At 43.3% G+C, this 26,586-nt stretch overlaps 1 protein-coding gene across 3 annotated transcripts in view; it reads right to left on the bottom strand.

The window, feature by feature from the left end:
* The window catches only part of GABRG3 (gamma-aminobutyric acid type A receptor subunit gamma3), a 1,146,914-nt gene that overhangs the window by 267,296 nt on the left and 853,032 nt on the right, over positions 1-26,586 (bottom strand). For all 3 annotated transcript variants that reach the window (XM_040425132.1, XM_040425130.1, XM_040425131.1), the window contains exon 6: positions 13,677-13,814. In XM_040425132.1, the coding sequence (XP_040281066.1) occupies positions 13,677-13,814 (138 nt within the window). The remainder of the gene's footprint in view (positions 1-13,676; positions 13,815-26,586) is intronic.

Genomic DNA, 26,586 nt, shown 5'->3' with positions numbered 1-26,586 from the left:
TGCAAACAGCCTTCCAGTGAGCCTGTACAGCGCTTTATAGTGATGTACAGCCTCTTTGAGGGCTGTATTCCCCCCTGTAAATAGGGATACTATGTCAGCCTCACTCACAGGAGAAATCAGCAGCAAAAAATAATAATTAGGTCAAAGTTTGCTCACTACACCCCTTTAAAAAATTCCTTGGGTGGAGTAGTTTCCAAAATGTGGTACCTCAGGGTCTCTTCAAATGCAACATTGCACCAAAAGACCATTCTAGCAAAATCTGCTCTCCAAAAACCATATGGCCCCTCTTGCCTTCTGAGTGCTGCCTTGTGCCCAAACAGCAGTTTATCTGTTTATGTAAACTACAGAATCAGGGTAATACACTTTGAGGTTTGTTTTGTTGTTAACCCTTGATGTGTTACAAGAATTTTTTTTATTAAAATAGAAAATCTGCAAAAAAAAAAGTGACTGTGGCGAAACCAACCTCGCCACTGGGTTTTGGAGAGGCCTGGCTGCTGGCCTCTTGCCCCAGGATTATGGGCCATATACTAACTTTTAAACCCCTGAACCTATTCAAGTGAATTTTGGATAGGTTTGTCCCCAAGTTATACTGTTAAAATTGATGTAAGTTATATGTATGGCCAATGTAAACTCACAAAGTTGTAACAATTTATAATAAGTTTAACTTGTCAGCTTGGGAGGAAAATGCTGGGTGTGTTTCTATTGTGCCATTGTCCCATTGTGTGTTTAAAGGGTGATGTGTGTCCTATTGTCTGCACATGTGTATTGGTGACTTCTCTTTGTCTTGAGAGATAATTGGATTACGCCTCGGGTGTCTCCAGGGCAGAGAGGAGGAAACCATGATGCATTGTGGGGATGTATTGTCTCTGTGTATCCTACAGTGCTGCATATCTGTCCTATGTCACAAGTCTTCCTTCTGGTCCCCTAAGGGCGTGTACTTACATTGTATGTGTTGTAACATATTGATTGGCTGTATTTCAAACCCCTGTGGGCGGACCTGTATTTGCAACAACTGTAATAAAAACCAGGCTGGGTGTGCCAGCACCTCAGACCACCGCTTGACCCTCAACACGGAGCCTTGTCTCGTTATTGGGGGGATCCGCTGTATGCTGTTACAGACTGATTGCCAGGAGTGTAAGCTGATTCCTGTTCGTCTGCTAGCAGCTATTCGTGAGGTTCCAGTTTGGAGTGCTATTTTGTATCCCGTTCGGAGATTGGAGCATTCCCTTGTATGCCGTAACATTGGTGGCAAGCAGCGGGATCGTTCCTACAGCCAGAAGGACCGCTACAGGAGACACCATTTCTTTGGATTTTACAACTTAAGGGCAACGCATGTCTCAGTACAGCAACCCTAAAAGCACCAGGATGGAACCAGCAGTGGAGTACAGATACTCTGTCGAGGAATTTGACCGTATGATGTGGTTGCGGCTGAACTTCTTCGGACCCAATCCAGCTGAGAAATACGTGAAGTTTGTGAGGAGTCTAGTGTTCAAGACCCTACTATACCGGGCAGAAGGTGACGGTCAGCTGCCACGTTGGGTGGACCTCCACCGGAAGTTACAGTTGCGGGACAGAGAGAGCTCAGTCTCCTCTCCCCAGCGGCAGAGTGTCCAGCAGGGAATTGGGAGCCCAGTCTCCATTCCCCAGCAGCAGTGTGAATTGCAGGGAATTGGGAGCCCAGTCTCCATTCCCCAGCGGCAGTGTGAAGTGCAGGGAGAGGAGAGCAGCGTCCTCCCTCCCCAGCGGCAGGCTGAGTTACAGGGGGCAGAGGTAGTTGTTCCTGCCCCCCAGCAGCAGAGTGATATGCCGGGAAGGCAGTGTGAAATGCAGGGAGAGGAGAGCAGCGTCCTCCCTCCCCGGCGGCAGGCTGAGTTACAGGGGGCAGAGGTAGTTGTTCCTGCCCACCAGCAGCAGAGTGATATGCCGGGAAGGCAGTGTGAAATGCAGGGAGAGGAGAGCAGCGTCCTCCCTCCCCAGTGGCAGGCTGAGTTACAGGGGGCAGAGGTAGTTGTTCCTGCCCCCCAGCAGCAGCATGATTTTTTGGGAATTGGGAGCCCAGTCTCCATTCCCCAGCGGCAGGTGAAGTTACAGGGGGCAGAGACAGTCGGTCCTGTCCCCCAGCGGCAGAGTGTCCAGCAGGGAATAGGGAGCCCAGTCTCCTTTCCCCAGCAGCAGGACACTGTATTGGGAGCGGAGACGGTCGGTCGCCCTCCCCAGCGGCTGGAAGTATGTATGGGAGAGGAGCTCGTTACCCCCTCTCCCCAGCGGCAGCTTAACGCACCAGGGGGAGACAGTAAGCCCCACAACAGTACAGATGGAACCGTTGTCTCTGCACTTACAGCACAGGGGGTAGGGACAGTCGGTCTCCCCCTCCAGCAGCAAAGCTGGGTATCCAAAGGGGAGACAGTCGGTCTCCCCCTCCAACAACCAGGCTCCAACCAGGCTTCTTCTATGGTAACACTGGCTCCAGGGCAGAGTACCGCTGATACCTGCCTACAAAGCAACCTCCACTCCAAGCCAGGGAGCAACACAGAGACCGGGAGTACCAGCTACCAATATAATCTTGGTGGATTCACTGGACAGAGACAGGCTACCAAATTCAACAGGTCCAGTATTTGGTTGTGGGTGGGCTGCCAGACTAACTCAGGTACCGACCGGCGTGAGGTCAGGTATCTGGTTAGTCTTCCCTGGGGGGGGGGAGATGTGTGGCGAAACCAACCTCGCCACTGGGTTTTGGAGAGGCCTGGCTGCTGGCCTCTTGCCCCAGGATTATGGGCCATATACTAACTTTTAAACCCCTGAACCTATTCAAGTGAATTTTGGATAGGTTTGTCCCCAAGTTATACTGTTAAAATTGATGTAAGTTATATGTATGGCCAATGTAAACTCACAAAGTTGTAACAATTTATAATAAGTGTAACTTGTCAGCTTGGGAGGAAAATGCTGGGTGTGTTTCTATTGTGCCATTGTCCCATTGTGTGTTTAAAGGGTGATGTGTGTCCTATTGTCTGCACATGTGTATTGGTGACTTCTCTTTGTCTTGAGAGATAATTGGATTACGCCTCGGGTGTCTCCAGGGCAGAGAGGAGGAAACCATGATGCATTGTGGGGATGTATTGTCTCTGTGTATCCTACAGTGCTGCATATCTGTCCTATGTCACAAGTCTTCCTTCTGGTCCCCTAGGGGCGTGTACTTACATTGTATGTGTTGTAACATATTGATTGGCTGTATTTCAAACCCCTGTGGGCGGACCTGTATTTGCAACAACTGTAATAAAAACCAGGCTGGGTGTGCCAGCACCTCAGACCACCGCTTGACCCTCAACACGGAGCCTTGTCTTGTTATTGGGGGGATCCGCTGTATGCTGTTACAGACTGATTGCCAGGAGTGTAAGCTGATTCCTGTTCGTCTGCTAGCAGCTATTCGTGAGGTTCCAGTTTGGAGTGCTATTTTGTATCCAGTTCGGGAGTTTGGTGTTCTGCAGTAGCTGGGCCTGTCTCTCAGAAAGGGGCCTATCGCCTAAACGGATTTTAACCCCTTGTCTGCGGAAACGGTCCGTTACAGTGACATTTCACCTCCATTTTGCTTTAATTCTGGTAGAATACCTAAATGGTTAACAACATTTCTAAAATCAGTTTTTCATAGTTTGAGGGGTGTAGTTTCTAAAATGTGATAATTTATAGGTGGTTTCTATTATGTAAGCTTCTCAAAGTGACTTCAGAAGTAAATTGTTCCTTAAAAGATTTGATTTTGGATATTTTCTTGAAAAAAATTACTTTTAAAATTCTAAACCTTCTAACATCAGCTCACCTGCAGGCCCTTGCATATAATGTTTTACAGGGTCAGCTCACCTAGAGGCCCTCACCTACAATCTTTTACAGGGTCAGCTCACCTGCAGGCTCACATCTACAATCTTTTACAGGGTCAGCTCACCTACACGCCCTCGCATATAATGTTTTACAGGGTGAGCTCACCTACAGGCCCTCGCATATGATGTTTTATAGGTTCATCTCACCTGCAGACCCTCGCATATAATCTTTTATACGGTCAGCTCACCTGCAGGCCCTCTCACATAATGTTTCACAGGGTCAGCTCATCTGCAGACCCTCACTTACAATCTTTTACAGGGTCAGCTCACCCATAGGCCCTTACATACAATGTTTTACAGGGTCAGCTCACATGCAGGCCCTCACATATAATCTTTTACAGGGTCAGCTCACCTATAGGCCCTCGCATATAATGTTTTACAGGGTCAGCTCACCTGCAGGCCCTCACCTACATTTTTTTATAGGGTCACATCACCTGTAAGCCCTCGCATATTATGTTTAACAGGGTCAGATCACCTGCAGGCCCTCACATATAATCTTTTAAAATGTCAGCTCACCTGTAGGCCCTCGCATATAATGTTTTACAGGGTCAGCTCACCTACAGGTCCTCACCTGCAATTTTTTACAGGGTCAGATCACCTATAGGCTGTCACATATAATGTTTTACAGGATCAGCTCACCTATAGGCCCTCCCATATAATGTTTTACAGGGTCAGCACACCTGCAGACCCTCGAATATAATGTTTTAGAACAAAATAATTTTTTATTAGAATTTTCAAAGAAATTTCAATATAACATACAGAAAAATGTAATTTTTCACATGTAATATTACTTCATATCGCATGAGGTGGGAACACATAATCTACGTTTCAAATATAATTGATTATGCATGTATCAGAATTAAAGTTAACAAAGATTTAAGAATATAATGTTTTATATGGTCAGCTCACCTGCAGGCCCTTGCATACAATGTTTTACAGGGTTAGCTCACCTGCAGGCCCTCACCTACATTCTTTTACAGCGTCACCTAAACTGCAGGCCCTCGCATATAATCTTTTACAGGGTCAGCTCACCTGTAGGCTCTCACATATAATGTTTTACAGGGTCAGCTCACCTGTAGGCCCTCGCCTACAATCTTTTACAGGGTCAGCTCACCTACAGACCATCAAATATAATGTTTTATAGGGTCAGCTCACCTGCAGGCCCTCACCTACAATCTTTTACAGCGTCAACTAAGCTGCAGGCCCTCGCATATAATGTTTTATAGGGTTAGCTAACCTGCAGGCCCTCACCTACAATCTTTTACAGGAACAGCTCACCTGCAGTCCATCGCATATAATGTTTTAGAGGGTTAGCTCACCGGCAAGCCCTCACATACCATCTTTTACAGGGTCAGTTCACCTATAGGCCCTCACATGTAATGTTTTACAGGGTTAGCTCACCTGCAGGCCCTTGCATATAATGTTTTACACGGTGACCTCACCTGCAGTTCCTTACCTACAATCTTTTACAGGGTCAGCTCACCTGCAGGACCTCACATATAATGTTTTACAGGGTCAGCTCACCTATAGGCCCTCGCATATAATGTTTTACAGGGTCAGCTCACCTGCAGGCCCTCACCTACAATCTTTTACAGGGACAGCTCACCTGCAGTCCATAGCATATAATGTTTTAGAGGGTTAGCTCACCAGCAGGCCCGCACATATAATGTTTTACAAGGTCAGCTCACCAGCAGGCCCTCAACCATAATTTTTCCGATGGTCAGCTGAGTATCAGAACCTCACCCCTAATGATTTAATGATTTAGAGGTTCAGCTCAGCAGAAGGCCTTCGCCTCTAATGTTTTAGATGGTCAGATCAGTAGACCCTTGCTCTTAATGTTTTTGAGGGTTACCAGCAGGCCATCAATCATAATGTTTAAAGGGCGTGTATGATGCCCTTCTTAATGTGTAACAATTGGTGTATTGTAGTGCCTTTTGCTTGTAATTTTTGGCAGCACTTGCACTTTATATACAAGTAAATGAATATGAAAGAATGTTTCCTAACAATTTTTTCGCTAAAATCAATTTCAACTTCTGTTTTGGGTGTATTATTGTCAGTCTTTAAAAGTGGCGTACTCCTTGGAAAACATCGTTCCCAGCAGTGACCTGGGAGTCCAAGACATCCTCCCCATGCTGTTCCCGAACCATTTTGGTGGTGTTTGCTTCAATTTCTGACCTTTTTCTATGAACCAGACACCCTCCCCTCTTCAGAGCATGGGGTGCCTTGTTTAATGCTCAGGTTCTCCCATTGACTTCCGTTGATTTAGGGTGCTTGGTAGAGCACCCAAGCATCCCGAGGTGTTCGGCCGGAGCACCCGAGCACTTTGGTGCTTGATCAACACTAGTCTCAAAAGATCTATGGCCCAAGCCCCAATGAATATGGCCAATTCTCTAGGTCTCTCCCCTCCTCCCCCCAGACACCGCATTTTGCTGTACTTGCTATACAGCAGCACATACCTCTCACATCCAGGGCCTCCCATTTGACGTCTCCTCCAATGTAGATATTCTCTGTCATCATCTTCTCCATTTTGTCTGTACAACTTCTTTCAGCCACGCCTCATCTCTGCAGAGTGTGAGACATGGGCATCTTAGCTACCTCACTTTTCTATCATCATCCCCCAACCTGGAGTCCCCACAGTGTATTCCAGCTGCTCGCTGTGCTCCCCAATACCCCCAAATACTATCCTGAAGAAATATCAGTGTCCCTATAGTAATAGTTCTCCACATAGTCCCACCATTAGTAATTCCCTCATTAGTAATAATGTCCCCTACAGTGCCCCCAACTGTGACAATGCTCCCCAAAAGTGCTCCCATTAGTAATACTGCCCTCTATAGTGCCCCCAACCATGATAATGCTCCCCAAAAGTGCCCCCATTAGTAGAAGAGCCCTCCAGTATTAAAAAATCCCTCACAGACACCTCAGTAGTAGTAAGGCTCCCCATAGTGCTTTTAATAGAAATAAGGCGGATCTATAGAGCCCCCAGTAGTAATAAGAATGCCTATAATGTCCCCTGTATTTGCAGTGCCCCCTGTAGTTATATTCCTCCCTCCACCATACAGTCCCATGTAAATAACATCACACCATTTCTCTGCCCCCTCCAAAATACAGTCCTATGCAAATAACATCACTCTCCTCCCTTCAGCCCCTCCAACATACAGTCCTATGTAAATAAGACTATTTCCCTCCCTCCACCACAGAGTCCCATGTAAATAACATCACACCATCTCTCCAGCCCCCTCCAATATACAGTCCCATGTAAATAACATCACCTCCTCCCCAGCCGCCTCTAACATGCAATCCCATGTAAACATCACCCCTCAACATTCCGTCCCATGTAAATAACATCATTCCCCCCACCAGCCACCTTCAACATACAGTCCCATGTAAATAACATCACCCCCTCAACATTCAGTCCCATGTAAATAACATCACTCCTTCCCACAGCCACCTCCAACATACAGTGCCATGTAAATAACATAATCCCCTCCCACAGCTGCCTTCAACATACAGTCCCATGTATATAACATCACCCTGTCCCAGCCCCCTCCAACATACAGTTCCATGTAAATAACATCCCTCCCTTCAGCCTAACATACAGTCCCAGTTAAATAATCACAACTCACAGCATTGCTCTGTCTCTCCCTTCACTTACCTCTACTTATGTAGTATACATAACCACAGCTTTTTCTCTTCATTGCCATCCTCTTCTGCACTAGTCACATCATGGTGACATCATGCAAGTCCTTCTCAACCACTGCCTGTTTTGCTGGTCACATGATGTCACTACAGGTCCTTCAGCTAACAGTGCATTAGATTCAATTGTATTACCGGCCTGAGGACGGCAATACAGTTGTATCTAGCAGGCAGGTAGGACATTCGGGCCTGGGACAAAACATCAGGGGCCCAGGCCTAGAATGTTTTAATCTAGCAATGCCTCTGATGTAGTCTGAACGTGATGTAAGAAAAATAAAATCCAAGAAACCAACAGTACTGCACGGTCTGAACTTGATGACAGAGAACCCTGGTGAACTATATGCCTTAAAACTGGCAAAATCTAATTAAAAACAAAAAACAAAACTAGAAACAAATGAGAAAAAAGTTTGGCAGTGCGGGAGTCCGGGAGACATAACCTTCACCTAACAGAATGAGGATAAAATAAAACATGCAAGCTGCGAGAGACGTTTCATATAGCACCATAAATTAATTATGCAAATTCTTAGTTTCCTAATTTAGTATTTTGGGTGGGCTGATCCTAGGTTGGGGATGGGGGATAGAATAATTCACTATGTGCTGCCTGAGGACAATGAGGAAAGTTTGAATATTAGTGGCATGTGGTCATTACACTGCTAAATATTTCAGTAATGAAGTAAGCAATAATAATGTTGTGAAGTGTTATACGATGCAGATATAAACAAATCATCAAAAGTGACTTAATCAGTTTTACAAGGAGGTCGCTGGTGATAGATTTCCTTAAAAATACTCAAGCTTCAGCCAGTCTATTTCAGTCAAAATATAGCTGGATATTACGTCTTCTGGGGCAGAGATTCAGTTTTATGTTCATAACCTTTATATAGAGTTAATCAGTTTTTGCATTTATACTGAGAAATTTTCCTAAATAATGTTAAGAATGCAGTAAAGATAAGGGAATTTTTTGAAATTCGTCTCAAGTCTCAATCAATTCCACCCAAATCAAAAGTACTCCAAATTGCCAGAAAACTGGCGTATGCCACTCAAAGGCCTCATAGGACTCATTTTTTTTCTCTCTTGTCTTTCCCTCACATATAATATTATTATACTGTGTTCAACGTTTTGACACGTCTCAATGAGACTCTTACCGCTTGATGGCAACTGGAGTGTCCGTTAGTGGTATCGGCAAGTGCTGCCTACTCACGTGTACAATCCAGGGAGCGGAGAGCCATTTACCAGGACTCTGACTTCACGTGTTCGGAGCGCTCCGCTGTAAAGCTTGGTGGGTGTGTCTGATGACCTGCAGGTCAGGTGTTCCTGGTGGACAGGTCAGGTGATCAAGTCAGATGGTTTTCTGTTATGGTCAGGTGATCCGTAGGTCCTGTGTGTCACAGGTCCTATATCTGATGAAAAGCTGTATTGAGAATTTATTTTGTGCGCACAGAAAAATTGTGTGCACAAAAGAAATTCTCAATACAGCTTTTCATCACATATAGGACCTGTGACACACAGGACCTACAGATCACCTGACCATAACAGCAAACCAGCTTACTTGATCACCTGACCTGTTTACCAGGAACACCTGACCTGCAGAGTCATCAGACACACCCACCAAGCTTTACAGCGGAGCGCTCCGAACACGTGAAGTCAGCGTCCTGGTAAATGGCTCTCTGCTCCCTGGATTGTACACGTGAGTAGGCAGCACTTGCCGATACCACTAACGGACACTCCAGTTGCCATCAAGCGGTAAGAGTCTCATTGAGACATGTCAAAACGTTGAACACAGTATAATAATATTATTATGTGACTCCATAGTTGGCAGTGATCTCCATAACCCTATATATTTAAAGCGGAACTTCCTCTATTTGTTCCTATAAGGAGACCTTCTACTCAAGATATGGGCCTTTGATATACATATAATCAGAGACACCATCTTTCTATGTGACCTTCATATGTGTATTTATATGCACAGTCCCTTTATCCAGAGCATCTATTTTGGACTGAATATTCATTGCTGCCAATTTATACCATTGCTGCTAAGTTTACATCATTGCTGCTAGTTTTCATCATTGCTGCTATTATTTATCATTGGATCGAATTGCTGCTAGTTTTGATTACTGGATTCTCCACCCATTTTAATATTGGATTCAATTGCTATTTTTATTATTGAATTGCCGATACTATTTTTTATTTTTTTATTATTGAATTGCTGATATGATGTTTTAGTATTGCTGATACGATATTTTATCATTTTATTATCGAATTAAATTGCTGTTATATTCTACAGAAAAATGGCTGCTGGAGAGTTTCTTATATAGTAATGGGGTAGGAAACTTTCCTATTGGTTGCTAGGTATGTTGCTAAGCTCTGACAAAGATATTGAAGCCTTCTCATTGGCCCACAAGCAAGAAGGGAGGTTACTGATGAAAAAAAAATCTAGAATATTCGCAATTACGAATATATAGCACTATATTCTACATCTTTGCAAATTCTCTAAGTCACGATATTCATGATAAAAATTAGTGATTCGAATATTTGCGATAAACACTAATTCTGCATGTACTACTGAAAATGGCTCCAGAGCAAGACAAGCACCATAGCCACTGATTGCCTGCTGTTTAACACATTAAACATCCAGAGCTAATGTCAATAATGCCAATCAAATACATTTACCCCTCAGATACCATAGTCAAATGTGACCACGACATCTCAGAGGTAAAAAACCTGGAAGCACACACTTCCCAGGCATGAACATCTCATGCTTGCTGAGAACAGTGAAGGAGTTCCTTAGCAGTAGTAAGCCAGAGCCTATAAAAGGCTTCTAGACCTAGTAATATATTACAAGGTCTATTACTGCTATTTCTGTTATGGAGACTAGTTAACATACAGTATTTGATGACTATTGTAGGCTAGGCAATGTTCTTCTTGGTTTCTGGGAAAATATATAAGCAAATTAGCATGTCTAACATAAGTTGGCATGAGAAGAAATTGCTGTTCTTATACTTTTTGGTCAGAAAAACTAATTTGAATATTTTTACCAAACACCCAAAGCTATGCAAATAAGCGTTCCTGACAAAAAAAAAAAATAAAGTCATTCTTTCAGATGCAAGCTGTTAGACACACTAATTTGCATATCTTTTTCCCAAAAACTGATAGGAGCATTGCCTAGCCTACAATAGCCGTTATATGCTAAGTGGTCTCCAAAATATAAATAGTACCCAGCCAGAGGTCCCCCCAAGGTCTCTCAAGTAGAACTGCTGAGTCTATCTGCTCTGCCAAAAGGCTGCCCTCGGCTGCCTAAGAGGCCTTGCCGAGTATCCCGAGTCAACATTTCTCTGGGTTTGGGGAAAAATATAAGAAAATTATTACCTCTTACAGGTGAAACTCGAAAAATTAGAATATCGTGCAAAGTTCATTTATTTTAGTAATACAACTTAAAAGGTGAAACTAACATATGAGATAGACTCATTACATGCAAAGCGAGATATTTCAAGCCTTTGTTATAACTTGGATAATTATGGCTTATAGCTTATGAAACCCCAAAGTCACAATTTTGAGGTACCCTTTGCTCAGGGGATATGGATTAATTAGCTGACTGGAGTGTGACACTTTGAGCCTAGAATATTGAACCTTTTCACAAAATTCTAATTTTAAGCCGCATTAATGCAATTCCTTTTAATTTGCATTACTGAAATAAATGGACTTTTGCACGATATTAAAAATTTTTGAGTTTCGCCTGTACATCTGCCTGCATCAGATAGGCTTAGGAAAGGTAATTTTAATATCTTAATCAGAAACCCAAAGGGGCATTGCCTGGCCTTCAATACTTTCCATATGTACAACACATACTAGGTGCTCTCCATAATGAGAAAGAGTACCCCCAGACAACGTATATATATTGCCAAGAAACCCAGAGTAACATACTTGGAGCTCTGTCTCACACTAGCTCTGTTTGGGTTTGAACCAAGTTTTTTGAACAATTCCATGAACCTGAAATGAACCTCAAAAGGTTTACTTATGACATAGGCTTTTATTAAACCAAAAAACTTGGTCTCTGTTGGGATTTGAACCCTAGACCTGTGTGATACACAAAATACTTACCATAACACTATAGAATTGCCATGTTGGGACACCCGTAAAATCGGATAGCCCAGACCTGGAACATATGCACTCTCTGAACACACATTTGTGCTTGGACAGCCCACACCCAGGAGACATGCACGCTTAGACAGCCCACACCCAAGAGACATGCACACTCGGATGGCCCATATTCTGGAGACATGCACACTTGGATGGCCCACACCCTGGAGACATGCACACTTGGATTACCCACACCCGGGAGACATGCATGTTCAAATAGCACACACCTAGAAGACATGCATACTCCGACCCATACCCAGGAAACCTGCATGCTCAGACAGCCCACACTCAGGAGACATGCATGCTCAGAAAGCTCATACCCGGGAGACATGCACACTCAGATTGCCCCCACCCGGAAGAATTGATGCTTTAGATTTAAGATATGAGCTGAATTTTAAAAAAAGACAGATTAGTTAGAATCCGTATTTCTTGAGATTAAATTTTGGAGTATTTTTCAACAGAGAGAGAGAGAGACCATGGACGGGAAAGGAAAACAAAACCCTTTGACATCAATTTCACAGTTCTAATTCCATTGCCAAGTCTTGAACTTATAACCCCATGTTCAGGTATCAGCTAGTAAACTGTGCCAAATGCGATTTCAAAATTTGTATTGTAGGCAAATTTGGTGTTTGAAAACATATTGGGGGTCATTTACAAAGACCAATGTTTTTAGCTGGTATTTTTTCCCCACCAGCTGGTATAGAAAGCACCTGATTTATGATGGGGTGCAGGCAGTCCTTGCACCTGGAGTAAAAACTAGACTAGCCCCTGACTGAAGTAGTTTTTACTCTCCTCTTTTACCCATGTTTTCATGTGTAAAAATATTAAAAAATTTGTCAGGCTCGATGTCCTGGCCCACACCACTACCTCATCACTCCTAAGTGACAAAGACAGCTTAAAAATGCCTCTGTGACAAAATATACAATGTTCCCTGACTCCAGGCAGACTAATACAATTAACTGTGCCAGTATGCTTTATCTGTGCTGTCCTGCCCAGCCACCAGTGTCATCTCGGAGAGGATTTTCAGCGTGGTAAGTGGCATTATAACACCCAAACAGACAAAGTTGTCCTCCACCAGTGTACAATACATCACTTTTGTCAAAATGAACGAGGCATGGATCAGTGAGGATTTTCACACACCTCTGGTTGAGGCCAATGAATAGATCAACCCTTGCTGACAGTGTCCCATCATGCCACTACTGCTTCTTCCATTGTTCCCTGTCTACCATCATGTTCCATATTGTATGGCTGCTGAAGGTGTCTGCCGGCCTACCATAATATTTAGTATCGTATGGCAGTTGCTGCCGCCATAATGCCACTTCCACTATCTTCTTGCCTGCCAGCACCACAGCTGCTAATCCCCCTACTGCTATTTAGATTACCCTTACCGCTACTACCACACAGCCCTCACTACTACTACTAACTCTAAACAGTCACCCATACATCTGCTGTCTTATCTGTTGTGCTGCTACTGTTGCTGCTACTATTGCTGACATATGCCACTATTACCCTACCGTTTCCATATCCAAACTGTATTGCTGCTGCTCCCAATTAAAGGGAGAATTTTCCAGGCTTCTTCAGAACAAGTTACTGTATTTTATAAACCAGATAAAAAACATGTAATTATTAATGAATAGCCAATTCTTTTCCCAAAAAAGTGCTAGCTGAGCATCTTCTTTTTCAACACTTCTGAACACACGACTCCTGAGCAAGACCCAGGCAGCATGGAATATATATTGAAATAATATTTCTACGTTCCTAATGATATTCGTGTTTTCTAACTCATACTTTATAATGATCCCTTCAGACATTGATTTATCATAAGCATAATTAAGTTTAGAATGTAAAACTCAGGGGAATACGCTGAGTTGGCACACACGTAATTAGGACAACCTGGGAATAAACACAGCAGCTTTATTCATAGTAACACTTTAGTAGTCCAGCATATAAATTTTTAATATATATTGAATTACTTCTTACCTGCTGTTGTTTGCACAATTTCACTAGTATTTCTGAGGCCCATAAAATCAAATTGATAAAGCCTCCATGATTTCTGATTTGTTGCTTCTACTGAGTTTTTCCTCCATCTGTAAACCATCTCCTCTTTTGGATAACCATCTGTCAACAAACAAAAATTTTTTTCTTTATCAATGAAGTGAGGAACATATTTTGTGTACTTGTCGTAATACAAATTTTATCAATTTTCTATTACATGGAACATTACACAAACCGTTCTACATAAAAGCAATGGAATATACCGTAATACATAATAGTATATGCCAAATAATTAATCTAAATAATCTGGGAATATAGTTCAGGGAACACAGACTAGTTTACTTTAAAATTAACAAGGTATAAATTAGCCCTTTAATAACCAGGCCTGAAAAGGCCTTAATGACCACCAGACACTATTTCCTGAGTTAGCGCACGTTATGGTTTCAAAATGCTTTCAAAATTATTTTTGGTACCGTTTGTTTCATTTTCATTTGTTATTTGGGGAAAACTGTCCAAGAAAATGTAAAACATAATTTTGTTTTCAAACGGTAGATTTTAGTTTTTTAAATATGCAAACTGTAGAATCTCATTCTTATAGCAGGCAGGATTGAAATGAAATATAGCACTTCTGTCTAGATAACACAAGATATGTAATTCACAACAGTTGACGGTCATAGTTTATCTACTTCCTCCTGGTTCAATTACCTCTGTACAGGTCATAGAGCATGCCTAGAAAACTTCCTTATAGATGTTAATGAGTCCTCTCTAGTGTACAGTCATGTCCAAAAGTTTTGAGAATGACATAAATATTGGAAATTGGAAAAGTCGCTGCTTAAGTTTTTATAATAGTAATTTGCATATACTCCAGAATGTTATGAAGAGTGATCAGATGAATTGCATAGTCCTTTTTTGCCATGAAAATTGACTTAATCCCAAAAAAAACTTTCCACTGCATTTTCAGGAAAGAGGTTTAATTCTTGTTAAGAAGGCTTCAGGGCGTCCAAGAAAGTCCAGCAAGCGCCAGGATCGTCTCCTAAAGAGGATTCAGCTGCGGGATCGAAGTGCCACCAGTGCAGAGCTTGCTCAGGAATGGCAGCAGGCAGGTGTGAGCGCATCTGCACGCACAGTGAGGCAAAGACTTTTGTAAGATGGCCTGGTGTCAAGAAGGGCAACAAAGAAGCCACTTCTCTCCAAAAAAAACATCAGGGACAGATTGATCTTCTGCAGAAAATATGGTGAATGGACTGCTGAGAACTGGGGCAAAGTCATATTCTCCGATGAAGCCTCTTTCCGATTGTTTGGGGCATGAGGAAAAAAGCTTGTCCGGAGAAGAAAAGGTGAGCGCTACCATCAGTCCTGTGTCATGCCTACAGTAATGCATCCTGAGACCATTCATGTGTGGGGTTGCTTCTCATCCAAGGGAGTGGGCTCACTCACAATTTTGCCCAAAAACACAGCCATGAATAAAGAATGGTACAAAAACACCCTCTAACAGCAACTTCTTCCAACAATCCAACAACAGTTTGGTGAAGAACAATGCATTTTTGTAATGACCGGCGTCACGCAAAGGGAGAGAAATGGGAAGGCCCTGTCCAAGGGAGAGGGAAAGATGGTGACCCCTGACTCACCTTGCGGCTGGCACCTGACTGCCCTCATGTCCCTAGACGGGTTCCTCACCCGTACGCCGATCACGTGCCTAAACCCTGGCTTTCCCTAAGATGAGCCCTATGTAGTGAACGGGGCGGTGGGATCACTAGTCCGCACCACTGACACTAAGAGGAAAACACCAAGGAGAGGACAGACAATACAGACAAACATATAATCCCAGGTGGGTGACAACAGCAGACCACCAAGGCCCAACAAGGATCCGGAGGGTAACGTTCTGGAACAACAACCAGGGAACACAGCTACACAGCTCCAGTGGGTCAGTATAGAATTCCAGGCAGGAAGCTCTATATCTGGCAACCAGAGAAGTGAGAGATGGGAATATAAGGAGGTTGGGATTGCTGGACAAGAAACAGCTGAGGAGGAGAAGCTACGGATCCCTGAGTGAGCCAAAAAGGATTGCAAGGCAAACCCAGAAAGCTACCATTAATAAACAGCACTGTCTTTAGACATAGAGCGCGCAGCCACCCGCTGCGACATCCTGACCCCGGGTATAACGGAGTCAGGCGTGGCTCTTGACACCCTTGTGACAGTACCCCCCTCTCTACGAGGGGCCTCCGGACATTCAGGACTAGGTCTCTCAGGATGAGAGGCATGAAAAGCCCGAACTAACCTGTCGGCGTTTACCTCAGATGCTGGAACCCACATTCTTTTCTCAGGACCGTAACCCCTCCAATGCACCAGATATTGAAGAGAGCGGCGGACCCGACGAGAATCAACAATTTTGGATATTTGAAACTCTAGATTACCCTCCACAACAACAGGAGGAGGTGGCAGCTGTGACGGTTCTAGAGGTGGAACATACTTCTTGAGTAACGACTTATGGAAGACGTTATGGATTTTAAAAGTCTGAGGTAGCTCCAGGCGAAAAGTCACGGGGTTAATGATGGCTACTATTTTGTAAGGGCCAATGAACCTAGGACCCAGATTCCAAGAGGGAACCTTTAATTTAATATTCCTAGTAGACAACCACACATAGTGGGTTCCAGCCCATTCACTCCTAGGTCCGGACCTGGCGACCGTCTCTTATCAGCCATGCATTTATATTTACCTCCCATATTTTTCAAATTAGCTTGCACTTTCTGCCATACGGAAGAAAGAGATGACGACAACCGTTCCTCTTCGGGAACCCCAGAAGACCCCCCTCTTTGAAAGTACAGAATTGGGGATGAAAACCATATGCACCAAGAAATGGTGACTTGCCAGTAGATTCCTGACGGCGATTATTTATGGCAAACTCGGCTAACGGTAAATATGATGACCACACCTCTTGGTTTTCAGACACAAAACATCTTAGATATGTCTCAAGGTTTTGGTTGGTACACTCAGTCTGTCCATTCGACTGAGGATGGAAAGCTGAGGAAAAGGACAAGTGTACCCCCAAACGGGAACAAAAAGCTTTCCAAAATTTAGAAATAAACTGGGTTCCCCGATCCGAAACAACATCGGAAGGGACCCCGTGAAGCTTCACGATTTCACTGATGAATACCTGAGCAAGAGTCTTAGCATTAGGTAGTACGGGTAATGCAATGAAGTGTACCATTTTGCTAAACCTGTCCACTACTACCAAGATAACTGTTTTACCCGCAGACAAAGGTAAGTCAGTGATAAAATCCATTGACAGATGTGTCCATGGCCTATTGGGAATGACAAGTGGCAATAAATACCCTGCAGGACGTGTATGAGAGACTTTCGAGCGCGCACAAGTAGAACAGGAAGACACAAAATCCATTACATCCTGACGCAACCTTGGCCACCAAAAACGACGAGACAATAGCTCCAAGGTTGCTTTACTACCCGGGTGCCCAGCAAGTGCCGAATTATGATGTTCCTTTAATAATTCGAGACGCAGGTTTAACGGTACAAACAATTTCTCTGAGGGGCAAGAGACCGGGGCGTCCCCCTGGGCCTCTAACACCTTCCCCTCTAGAACAGAGTGTACCGCAGAGACAACCACTCCTCTTTGTAGAATGGGTACCGGATCACTCACATTACCCCCTCCAGGGAAACAACGAGATAGTGCATCTGCCTTGGTATTTTTTGCCCCAGGACGATAGGTAATAACAAAGTTAAACCTGGTAAAAAATAGCGAACACCTAGCTTGTCTAGGGGTGAGACGCTTAGCTGATTCGAGGTACAGAAGGTTTTTGTGGTCCGTAATCACAGTGACGGGGTGGATTGCCCCCTCTAAAAAGTGACGCCATTCTTCAAACGCTAGTTTAATAGCTAATAGTTCCCTATTGCCAATATCATAGTTCTTCTCTGCTGCAGATAGTTTTTTAGAAAAGAACGCACAAGGACGCCATTTGCCAGGAGACGGACCCTGAGACAGCACAGCCCCCACTCCCACCTCTGACGCATCAACTTCAACAATAAAAGGCTGGGAGACATCAGGTTGGATTAGTACAGGTGCCGAGGTAAACCTCTCTTTTAGAGAGGAAAAAGCAATTTTAGCGGCGTCAGACCATTTAGAAAAATCAGTCCCCTTCCTAGTCATGTCAGTAAGGGGTTTTACAATCACCGAATAATTTTTTATGAACTTTCTATAGAAATTTGCGAAGCCCAAGAACCGTTGCAGTGCTTTGAGGTTCTCAGGAAGATCCCAATCTAAAATTGCCTGGACCTTACTAGGATCCATACGGAAACCTGAAGCAGATAATAAATAACCTAGGAACTGTATTTCCTGAACGGCGAAGACACACTTTTCAATTTTAGCATATCATTTATTCGTCCGTAGGACCTGCAGTACCTGTCTGACATGCACCTCATGTGTTTTCAGATCAGACGAATAAATTAAAATATCATCTAGGTATATCACCACAAACCTGCCGATAAGATGACTAAAAATGTCATTAACGAAATGTTGGAAGATAGCAGGAGCATTGGTCCGACCGAAAGGCATGACTAGATTTTCATAATGCCCCTCAGGGGTGTTAAAAGCTGTCTTCCACTCATCCCCTTCCTTGATACGAATCAGATTGTAGGCCCCCCTAAGATCAAGTTTGGAGAACCACCTAGCACCCGCAATCTGATTAAACAGGTCAGGAATGAGAGGAAGAGGGTATGGGTCTCGGATGGTTATCCGGTTTAATTTGCGAAAATCTAGGCAAGGACGCAGGCCCCCATCTTTCTTTTTAACGAAGAAGCCACGGGTGAAGAAGAGGGTCTGATGTGTCCCTTAGCCAAGCTCTCGGAGATATAATCTTTCATGGCTTGTCTCTCCGGACCTGAAAGATTATATAACCTGGTCTTGGGTAATTTTGCACCGGGAATCAGGTTAACCGGGCAATCATAAGGATGGTGAGGTGGTAACTTCTGGCAACCCTTTTCAGAAAAAACTTCCTCAAAGTCCGAAACAAATGTAGGTAGGGTAGCTATGGAGGCGACTAAGCAATTGCTATTTAAGAAATTTTCTCTGCAATGCTCACTCAACTCCAATATCTCCCTGGCCTGCCAATCCACCACTGGATTGTGCCCTACCAACCAGGGAAGACCCAACACCACAGGAGTGGGAAGCCCCTCCAGAACATAACATGAAAGCCACTCGTTATGGTGGTTCCCCTACCCGAAGGTGTAAGTTATGGACAATGTGAGTGAGGTTTCTCTGAAACAGAGGAGCAGAATCAATAGTGAATATGGGAATAGGTCTCTGTAGCGTACAGAGAGACAAACCCATAGTGTGGGCAAAATGGGCATCTATCAAATTTACTCCTGCTCCACTGTCTAGAAAAAAAGAAATAGTCTCCGTCTTAGCACCAAAAACAACAACCGCTGGCAACACAAATTGTGATGTTCGTATGGAGGAAACGTATACCCCCCGGCTGACATCCTCCACACAGCCTGGGGTTAGTAGTTTTCCGACGGTCTTTTTTTTTTGAGAAAGGAAGGACAGACATTAATAAAATGACCCCTCCCCCCACAGAAAAAACAAACCCCACGCCTACGGCGAGCCTCAGGAGGACGGGCCTGACGAGTACTTCCTCCTAGCTGCATAGGCTCGTCTAAGTCCGTACAGACTAACTGCTGCTTGGGAGGGGTTACCAGTTGCTCCGGATTTTTCAATCTGTCCCTAAGACGTCTATCTATCCTGATAGAAAGGGACATAACCGCATCAAGGGAAAGGAGTCTCATACAGCGCAAGCGCATCCTTAATCCTTTCGGATAACCCAGAGCAGAACTGAATCCTGAGAGCCGGGTCGTTCCACTGGGTATCCGTAGCCCACCTACGGAACTCTGAGCAATACTCCTCTACTGGCCGCTCTCCCTGTAGGAGTCTCCGTAACTTTGATTCAGCCAGTGCGATTCGGTCATGGTCATCATATATGAGACCCAAGGCCCCAAAAAATTCATCCACTGACCGGAGAGCCTGGGAATCAGTGGTTAAAGAGAACGCCCAGGATTGCGGGTCCCCCTGAAGCAGGGAAATAACAACCCCCACCCGCTGTTCTTCATTACCAGAGGAGTAAGGGCACAGTTTAAAATATAATTTACAGGCCTCACGGAACGTCTCAAATTTGTCCCTTCCCCCAGAAAATCTGTCAGGAAGAGCAACCTTGGGTTCCGCAACAACCTGGTTACCTGTAGCAACCGCTGGGCTTGCGGTCTGTAGCAATTGCTGCTGTTGCTGGAGGACCGACGCCTTCAATCCTGCCACCTCCAAAGACAGGCCTTGAAGTTGCTTTGACAAAGCAACAATGTGATCCATACTGGATTCTAAGTAGGTAGAAAGAAAAAGTTTTTATTTTTTTTTCCTACACAAAATAAGGGCCAGATATAATGTAATGACCGGCGTCACGCTAAGGGAGGGAAATGGGAAGGCCCTGTCCAAGGGAGAGGGAAAGATTGTGACCCCTGACTCACCTTGCGGCTGGCACCTGACTGCCCTGACGTCCCTAGACGGGTTCCTCACCCGTACGCCGATCACGTGCCTAAACCCTGGCTTTCCCTAAGATGAGCCCTATGTAGTGAACGGGGCGGTGGGATCACTAGTCCGCACCACTGACACTAAGAGGAAAACACCAAGGAGAGGACAGACAATACAGACAAACATATAATCCCAGGTGGGCGACAACAGCAGACCACCAAGGCCCAACAGGGATCCGGAGGGTAACGTTCTGGAACAACAACCAGGGAACACAGCTACACAGCTCCAGTGGGTCAGTATAGAAGTCCAGGCAGGAAGCTCTATATCTGGCAACCAGAGAAGTGAGAGATGGGAATATAAGGAGGTTGGGATTGCTGGACAAGAAACAGCTCAGGAGGAGAAGCTACGGATCCCTGAGTGAGCCAAAAAGGATTGCAAGGCAAACTCAGAAAGCTACCATTAATAAACAGCACTGTCTTTAGACATAGAGCGCGCAGCCACCCGCTGCGACTTCCTGACCCCGGGTATAACGGAGTCAGGCGTGGCTCTTGACACCCTCGAGACAATTTTCCAGCACGATAAAAGCCTTTGAAACGTATGAAGTGCGTGTAATTATATTTCACTACATCACAGAAACAACTGAAACAAAGATCTAAAAGCAGTTTAGCAGCAAACTTTGTGAAAACTAATATTTGTGTCATTCTCAAAACTTTTGGCCACAACTGTACTGTTTCTAGGGACCATGGGTGCTGCAAAGCATATCTCTAAATGTTGTTAAGAACAACTCAAGAAAGATAGCTGCTCCCATAAACTAACATAGAAAATAAAATTTGAAAGTAAAAAACGATACATTATCTGGTTTCAATTAGAAGAAAGAAATATAGGTGACAAATTGTCTTTAACCCTTTAAGGAAGAAGTCTTCTATTTTGGCTTAAAGTGATTCTGCCGCCAGCAACCTCCCTATCAAACTGTTTGCATAGACACATAACTGTAGTTCATCTTATTAAAATGCTGTCTGTAGGGAGGTCACTGGTGACAGATTCCCTTTAAGAATGAAGCCCTACTTTTGAAATTTGACATGTGTCATTTTATGTGTTAATAACTTTGAAACACTTTTACACAACCAACAACTCTGACAGTTTTTTTTTTTTTTGTGGGTTGTTTGAGATGAGAGAATCTTTTGAGATTCAGTTTGTTTCAGCTTTGCCAAATTTTTCTAAAAGTTCAGTTCAGACCAACATCAGTTCTACCCAACCCAAAGTTGCTCCAATTGCCCTGAAAATAGTTATAACGCTAGCTTACTAGGAATTTTTAGGAAAATACTTTTTTGTTAATTTTTATGAATCTTTGCATCTTTTCTAGCATGGAACAGCCAAGGCAATATATAGGCTGTTTAGGAGTAGTAGTAATGACAGATGTGTAGTGTTAAGGGCCCAAGCACATGAGCGTAATGGCTCAGTGCCTGTGCTGCGGACAAGAGATGCAGATTTTTGGAGATGCAGACCCATTGACTTGAATTGGTCCACAATCCACAATATACAGCCAAAGGTAGAACATGTTTTATCTTTTTGCGGTGTGGAGGTGCAGACCAGAAAGCCCACGGAAGCACTTAGTAGTGTTTCCATGGGCTTCTCCGATCTGTGCCTCTGCTCAGCAAACGATAGGTGAAGTCATACCTGACGGATCATGGACCCATTCATGGGTCGCTGTTTTCTGTCTGCAATATGCTCATATAGTCTTACATGTGATGTCATGTGCATGGGCCCTAATAGTAGTGGCAGTAGGGGATTAGCAGCGATGAGTAGCAAGTGTGGTGCTGGTGCGGCAGCAGCCATACAGTATGGAGCATGATGGCAGATATTAAATTAAAGATATTATTATATTTTTTCTTCACATGGTCACATCAAGACTCACAATTTTTTAACTGTTCTGTCAACATATCTGTGTGAGGGTTCGATTTTTTGCGGGGCGTCCTGTAGTTTTTTATTGGTGCCATATTGGGCTACATATGACTTGTTTAACATTTGTTATGCCATTTTATGTGAGGGGAAGTGACAAAAATAGCACCTTATCACGTGGAATAAGTAACATAATCCTTTTCTAGATCAGTTTGTTACAGCTGCATCAATACCAATTATGTGCATTTTTTTTTTTTAACCAGTAATACAGTAACTGAATGGATATGTGAAAAAGGGCAATTTTTTTACTAGAATTTTTTATTTTATTATTTTTTCCCAATTTGGGGACTTAAACGTACAACAATCCGATCGCTGGTAAAATATACTGCAATATTGATATATCACACTTTACACTGATATTTGGCCACATGAGACCCTACATCTGGCAGAGCCTAGCAAGAATCAATGTATGGCAGGCTCAAATGCCGTAAGGCCTCCAGCTGCTATCGTAGCTATCAGGACCCTCCAATCACATGGTAGGGACCCGATGATGGAGGATGCCCCCTCCCTCTGTAAACCCCTTAGATGCCATGCGTTAGCACCAATATCAGCCATTGTAGTCAGGTGTCAGCTGTATGTTACTACTGTAGGAAGGTGCAAGGGTCCATCGTTGATGGAAGGTATGTGTCACCGAGGTTCCTGGCCTTGGTGGAGTAAGAGCCTGTTTTCATGTGTCAGCAGCAGTTGCTGTTTGACACCTAGCTATTTAGTATAGCTGTATAGCTGATCCGGGACAGCTCTTACTGGGAGTAGTCAAAGTTCTGGGTGGGTGACTACTCCCCACGTTCCAGGCCGGGTCTTGGCAGGCTTATAAAAAACAGCCAGCACTGTCAGGTGGTGTGGATTATCTCCCTCTAACAGTGGAGCTCTGGAGGTCTTTGTATCGGGATCTGAGGTTTTGTGCTGGACTGAAGGGCTGAGACCCATGTGCAGGGTGAACAGGCCGGTAAAGCCTGCTGTTTACTAATGGAGGCAGAATTGCCAAGAAGGTGACTTGTGCAATACGAACTTTCCATTTTGTGTGAATTAATACCAAAGACTGCAAAGTGACGTGTTGTTTTGTGCAACTGTCGCAAGTGTGAATAAACACTGGTTTGAGTTAAGAACTTGTATTTTGCCTCCGTACTGCGTCCCCTTACACTATCTACCAGAACGAAACCCCACATTACTGACACCCACTGTTGATGGTAGTGGCTGATTTTCTTAGCCGCTGTCATCTCCATGCTGTAATTCAGAATGCTTCATGCTTCATTCAGAATAGGAATCATTGATGACAACTCACTGGACACTGTCGTTCAGCCAGTTTTCAGTCCAGTTACAAACTGTATTTTATAAGCCTATAGTCCTTATTTTACCTATTAAACATCTATGAGGGACAGTATCCCATATGATTACACTTTAGAAATATGTACAAATTTGTAGGAGGGAAAAAACTATTATCAACTATCCATGGGAGAGGTGATAAACGTTAGATTGTTAGGGTCAGATCATTGGGTAAAACTTCAATCTCTTGTTGAGCAGCATACTGAAACTTCTGTAGACATATTTAAGTGTTAATATTTAAGTGTTTATGTGGAATATAAATTAATGTAATGTTATCAGTAGGGAGCAATATTATTTCTTTTGAAGTTGTAATAGGACCTCTTGCCCGTAGGACACATGCAAGTAGCTTGATATATGGTATGCCCACTACTCCTTCAGAAGCAATGGGGAGACAATACATTGCATAAAAAAAAAAATTTTTCATTTACTATTATGAAATATGCCTAAATTACATTTAAATTTAGGTGCAGAGCCATCTGTGACTTTGCCCCGCTCACGGCAGGTCTAATTGTGGGGGTGGCGTCGGCAGGGAAGGGGAGGGTCTGCCAGGCCCATCTTATTCATCATTTTCTACGCCTGTTTTAGGCGTAGAAAATGGTTTAAATGTAAGCCAGCTAGGAAGCTCTCCTACATTTAGAAGTGGCGCTGGATGCACCAACGCTATATAGAGGCCTGCACTTCTTCATAACTTTGGCGGATCCTCTGCCAGCTATGGGGCTTTATTAAGACCTGCGTCTAAAACTCCAGTCTTAATAAATGTGCACCTAAATTACTATGCATGCATAAAGAAGTACTGTCAAGTTTTCACTTTTGGCTGGATTTATAGCTGAAGTTCCATTTGAGTATACTGTATGTGTAGAGGAATAAAAGCTGAAATTCTCAACTGGAAGTCACATTGTGTGACTGAAGAAGTTCAGCCTGTAAGCAATGGGCAATGCATAGCTTAAATTACCATGTAGCCAGGGCCTGGAAATAAAGACTTTATTAAATTAAAGAAAGTATGTTATAATTTTAACTATATAATTTTTTATTCATTTCGCATAGCATTGGCTTAAATAGCAAAAATCCATTTATCAACAACCTTGTAAAGTTTGGTATCCTTGGGTTTACACCAGACATTTTCCTTAATACTGTGTTCTAAATCACACAGAAAACCTTGTCTAATACATATTATAGTATTACCAGCTTAAGACTGCAATGCTTTTTGCATTCATTTCCCCGTGTGGATTATTTAAACTTTAAAAAGGCATGCACATTTACATAAGCTAATTTAGGTTTGTGTTTGAAAATATATTAGCTAAAGGTTAGGTAACTAATTGAGACATTTAGTACTGTTCATCATTCCAAAAACGCTGCAGGGGAAAAAGTACTTTTTATAAATATAAGGGTCCTCATTTTGGAAGAGATCTTATATTCCAGGAGAAGCTACAACTAATGCATTAATACAAGTAATGCAAACATATACTGCAGTAAAGTAATTGAACACCCATATAATTCAGAGCTGTAGCAGAGCTGTACCCTTTATGGTAACTCTTTGCTTAATGTAATAGAGTGTGAAATTATATCTACGTGGTCTATTATGTATAAATAGGGCTTATGGATGGGGTTGTCTTGAATGGACAAACTGATTTCATGTGTCAATTAGTTTGATCTAGAAATCCAAGTGTTGAGCGAATAAAAGTATCCGAAGTGGACTTTAATCCGAATTTCAGGAAAAATTTGATTCGCTGCAAAGCCAAATTTTCTCGCGCTTTGTGGTAACGAATCTTTTATTTCCTGAAATAGCGATAAAAAAGTACATTATGGCGTTGCAGCCATCTTGATTGCAGAAACCAGGCAAAATCAGCGTGATGACGTCATCACATCACCACCCGAGATTTTGCGTGGTGTCTTCAATCAAGGTGGTTACGACGGCCTCTTCACGATCAAATGGGTTAAATGAGTATGTGTTTTGTTATAATTGGATTAGCACCTGAAAGGCCTTAATTTTAATCTTAGTTGCCATGATCAGCGATGAACGTGGCATCTGAGGGTTTCAAAGACAGGTGGCAACGCATACGCCATTCCCCATATTTGCAGCCGCTACAAACAAAGGAATGACAAAGTATTTAGCGACAAATCAAACTTCTTTGTGAAATACGACAAAGCAGCCGAATTGAATTTTTCTGAACTTTGCTTATCTCTAGCCGTGAGTTAAACAGTGGTATACAGAAGATTATTACAATGGAACCTGAGAAACTGAGGCTAGAAAGCTCACAGGATCACCAAAATTGGACAGCTGTAACATCCAAATGTGTTTTAGCTGAATTTTTATCATAGGTTTAGCATATTGCATAAACCACATGGATCTATTCTGCCATGTGTTTGGCTAGGGGCGGTCATGGGATTTTTTAAACAATTCGCCATAATTGAATTCAGAAAATACTATAATTGACAATAAGCGTTGCCTTCTAAATTCCACCCTATTCATGCTGGACCTGTGAAAGGAAGCATACTTATCTGCTCCTGGCCACTTGGTTTCAGCTCCCTTCATTGTGCTTTTTTTCCCACATGTAAACTTCTATAAAAGAAAAGTATATAGGGGGTGCTCCATAGTGTAATATCTTAGTGTGTGGATTGAAAAATAAGAGTAATAGCACCTTACCTGATAATGGTGTGCATCTTAGGCACCATACTAGACTAAAACACAATCATTCCCATATGGTAATGCTGCACTTCTCTGCCAGACGGGCCTCTGAGGACACTGGAATAACCAAGTTTGCTTGAGTAGCAGGAAAAAATAAAGTGCACTTCTCTAAGGGATTCTATTAAAATACATTTATTAACATTAAAAAAAACAATAAAATAAGGACCTGAGGAAATCCGTTGACTTCATGAGACAGTACAGCACCAAGGCCTACTTCAGAGGCATTCAGGTCTGTACTATAAACTCCCTTTTGAAGTCAGGCGTCCCCAAAACCGGGGACCCACACAGGGCCGACTTCAAAGCGGAGAAAGCCGCTTCCACCTGGTCATTCCAGCGGACCATCATGGACTTCCGTCTCTTCAAGAGCCCTGTCAATGGAGCTGCTGAAGTGGCAAAAT

The sequence above is a fragment of the Bufo bufo genome, chromosome 3 (genome assembly GCF_905171765.1).
Source record: "Bufo bufo chromosome 3, aBufBuf1.1, whole genome shotgun sequence".
Lineage (NCBI taxonomy): Eukaryota > Metazoa > Chordata > Amphibia > Anura > Bufonidae > Bufo > Bufo bufo.
Note: the sequence above shows the minus strand (reverse complement) of the source record. Positions and strands in the feature narration are given on the sequence as shown.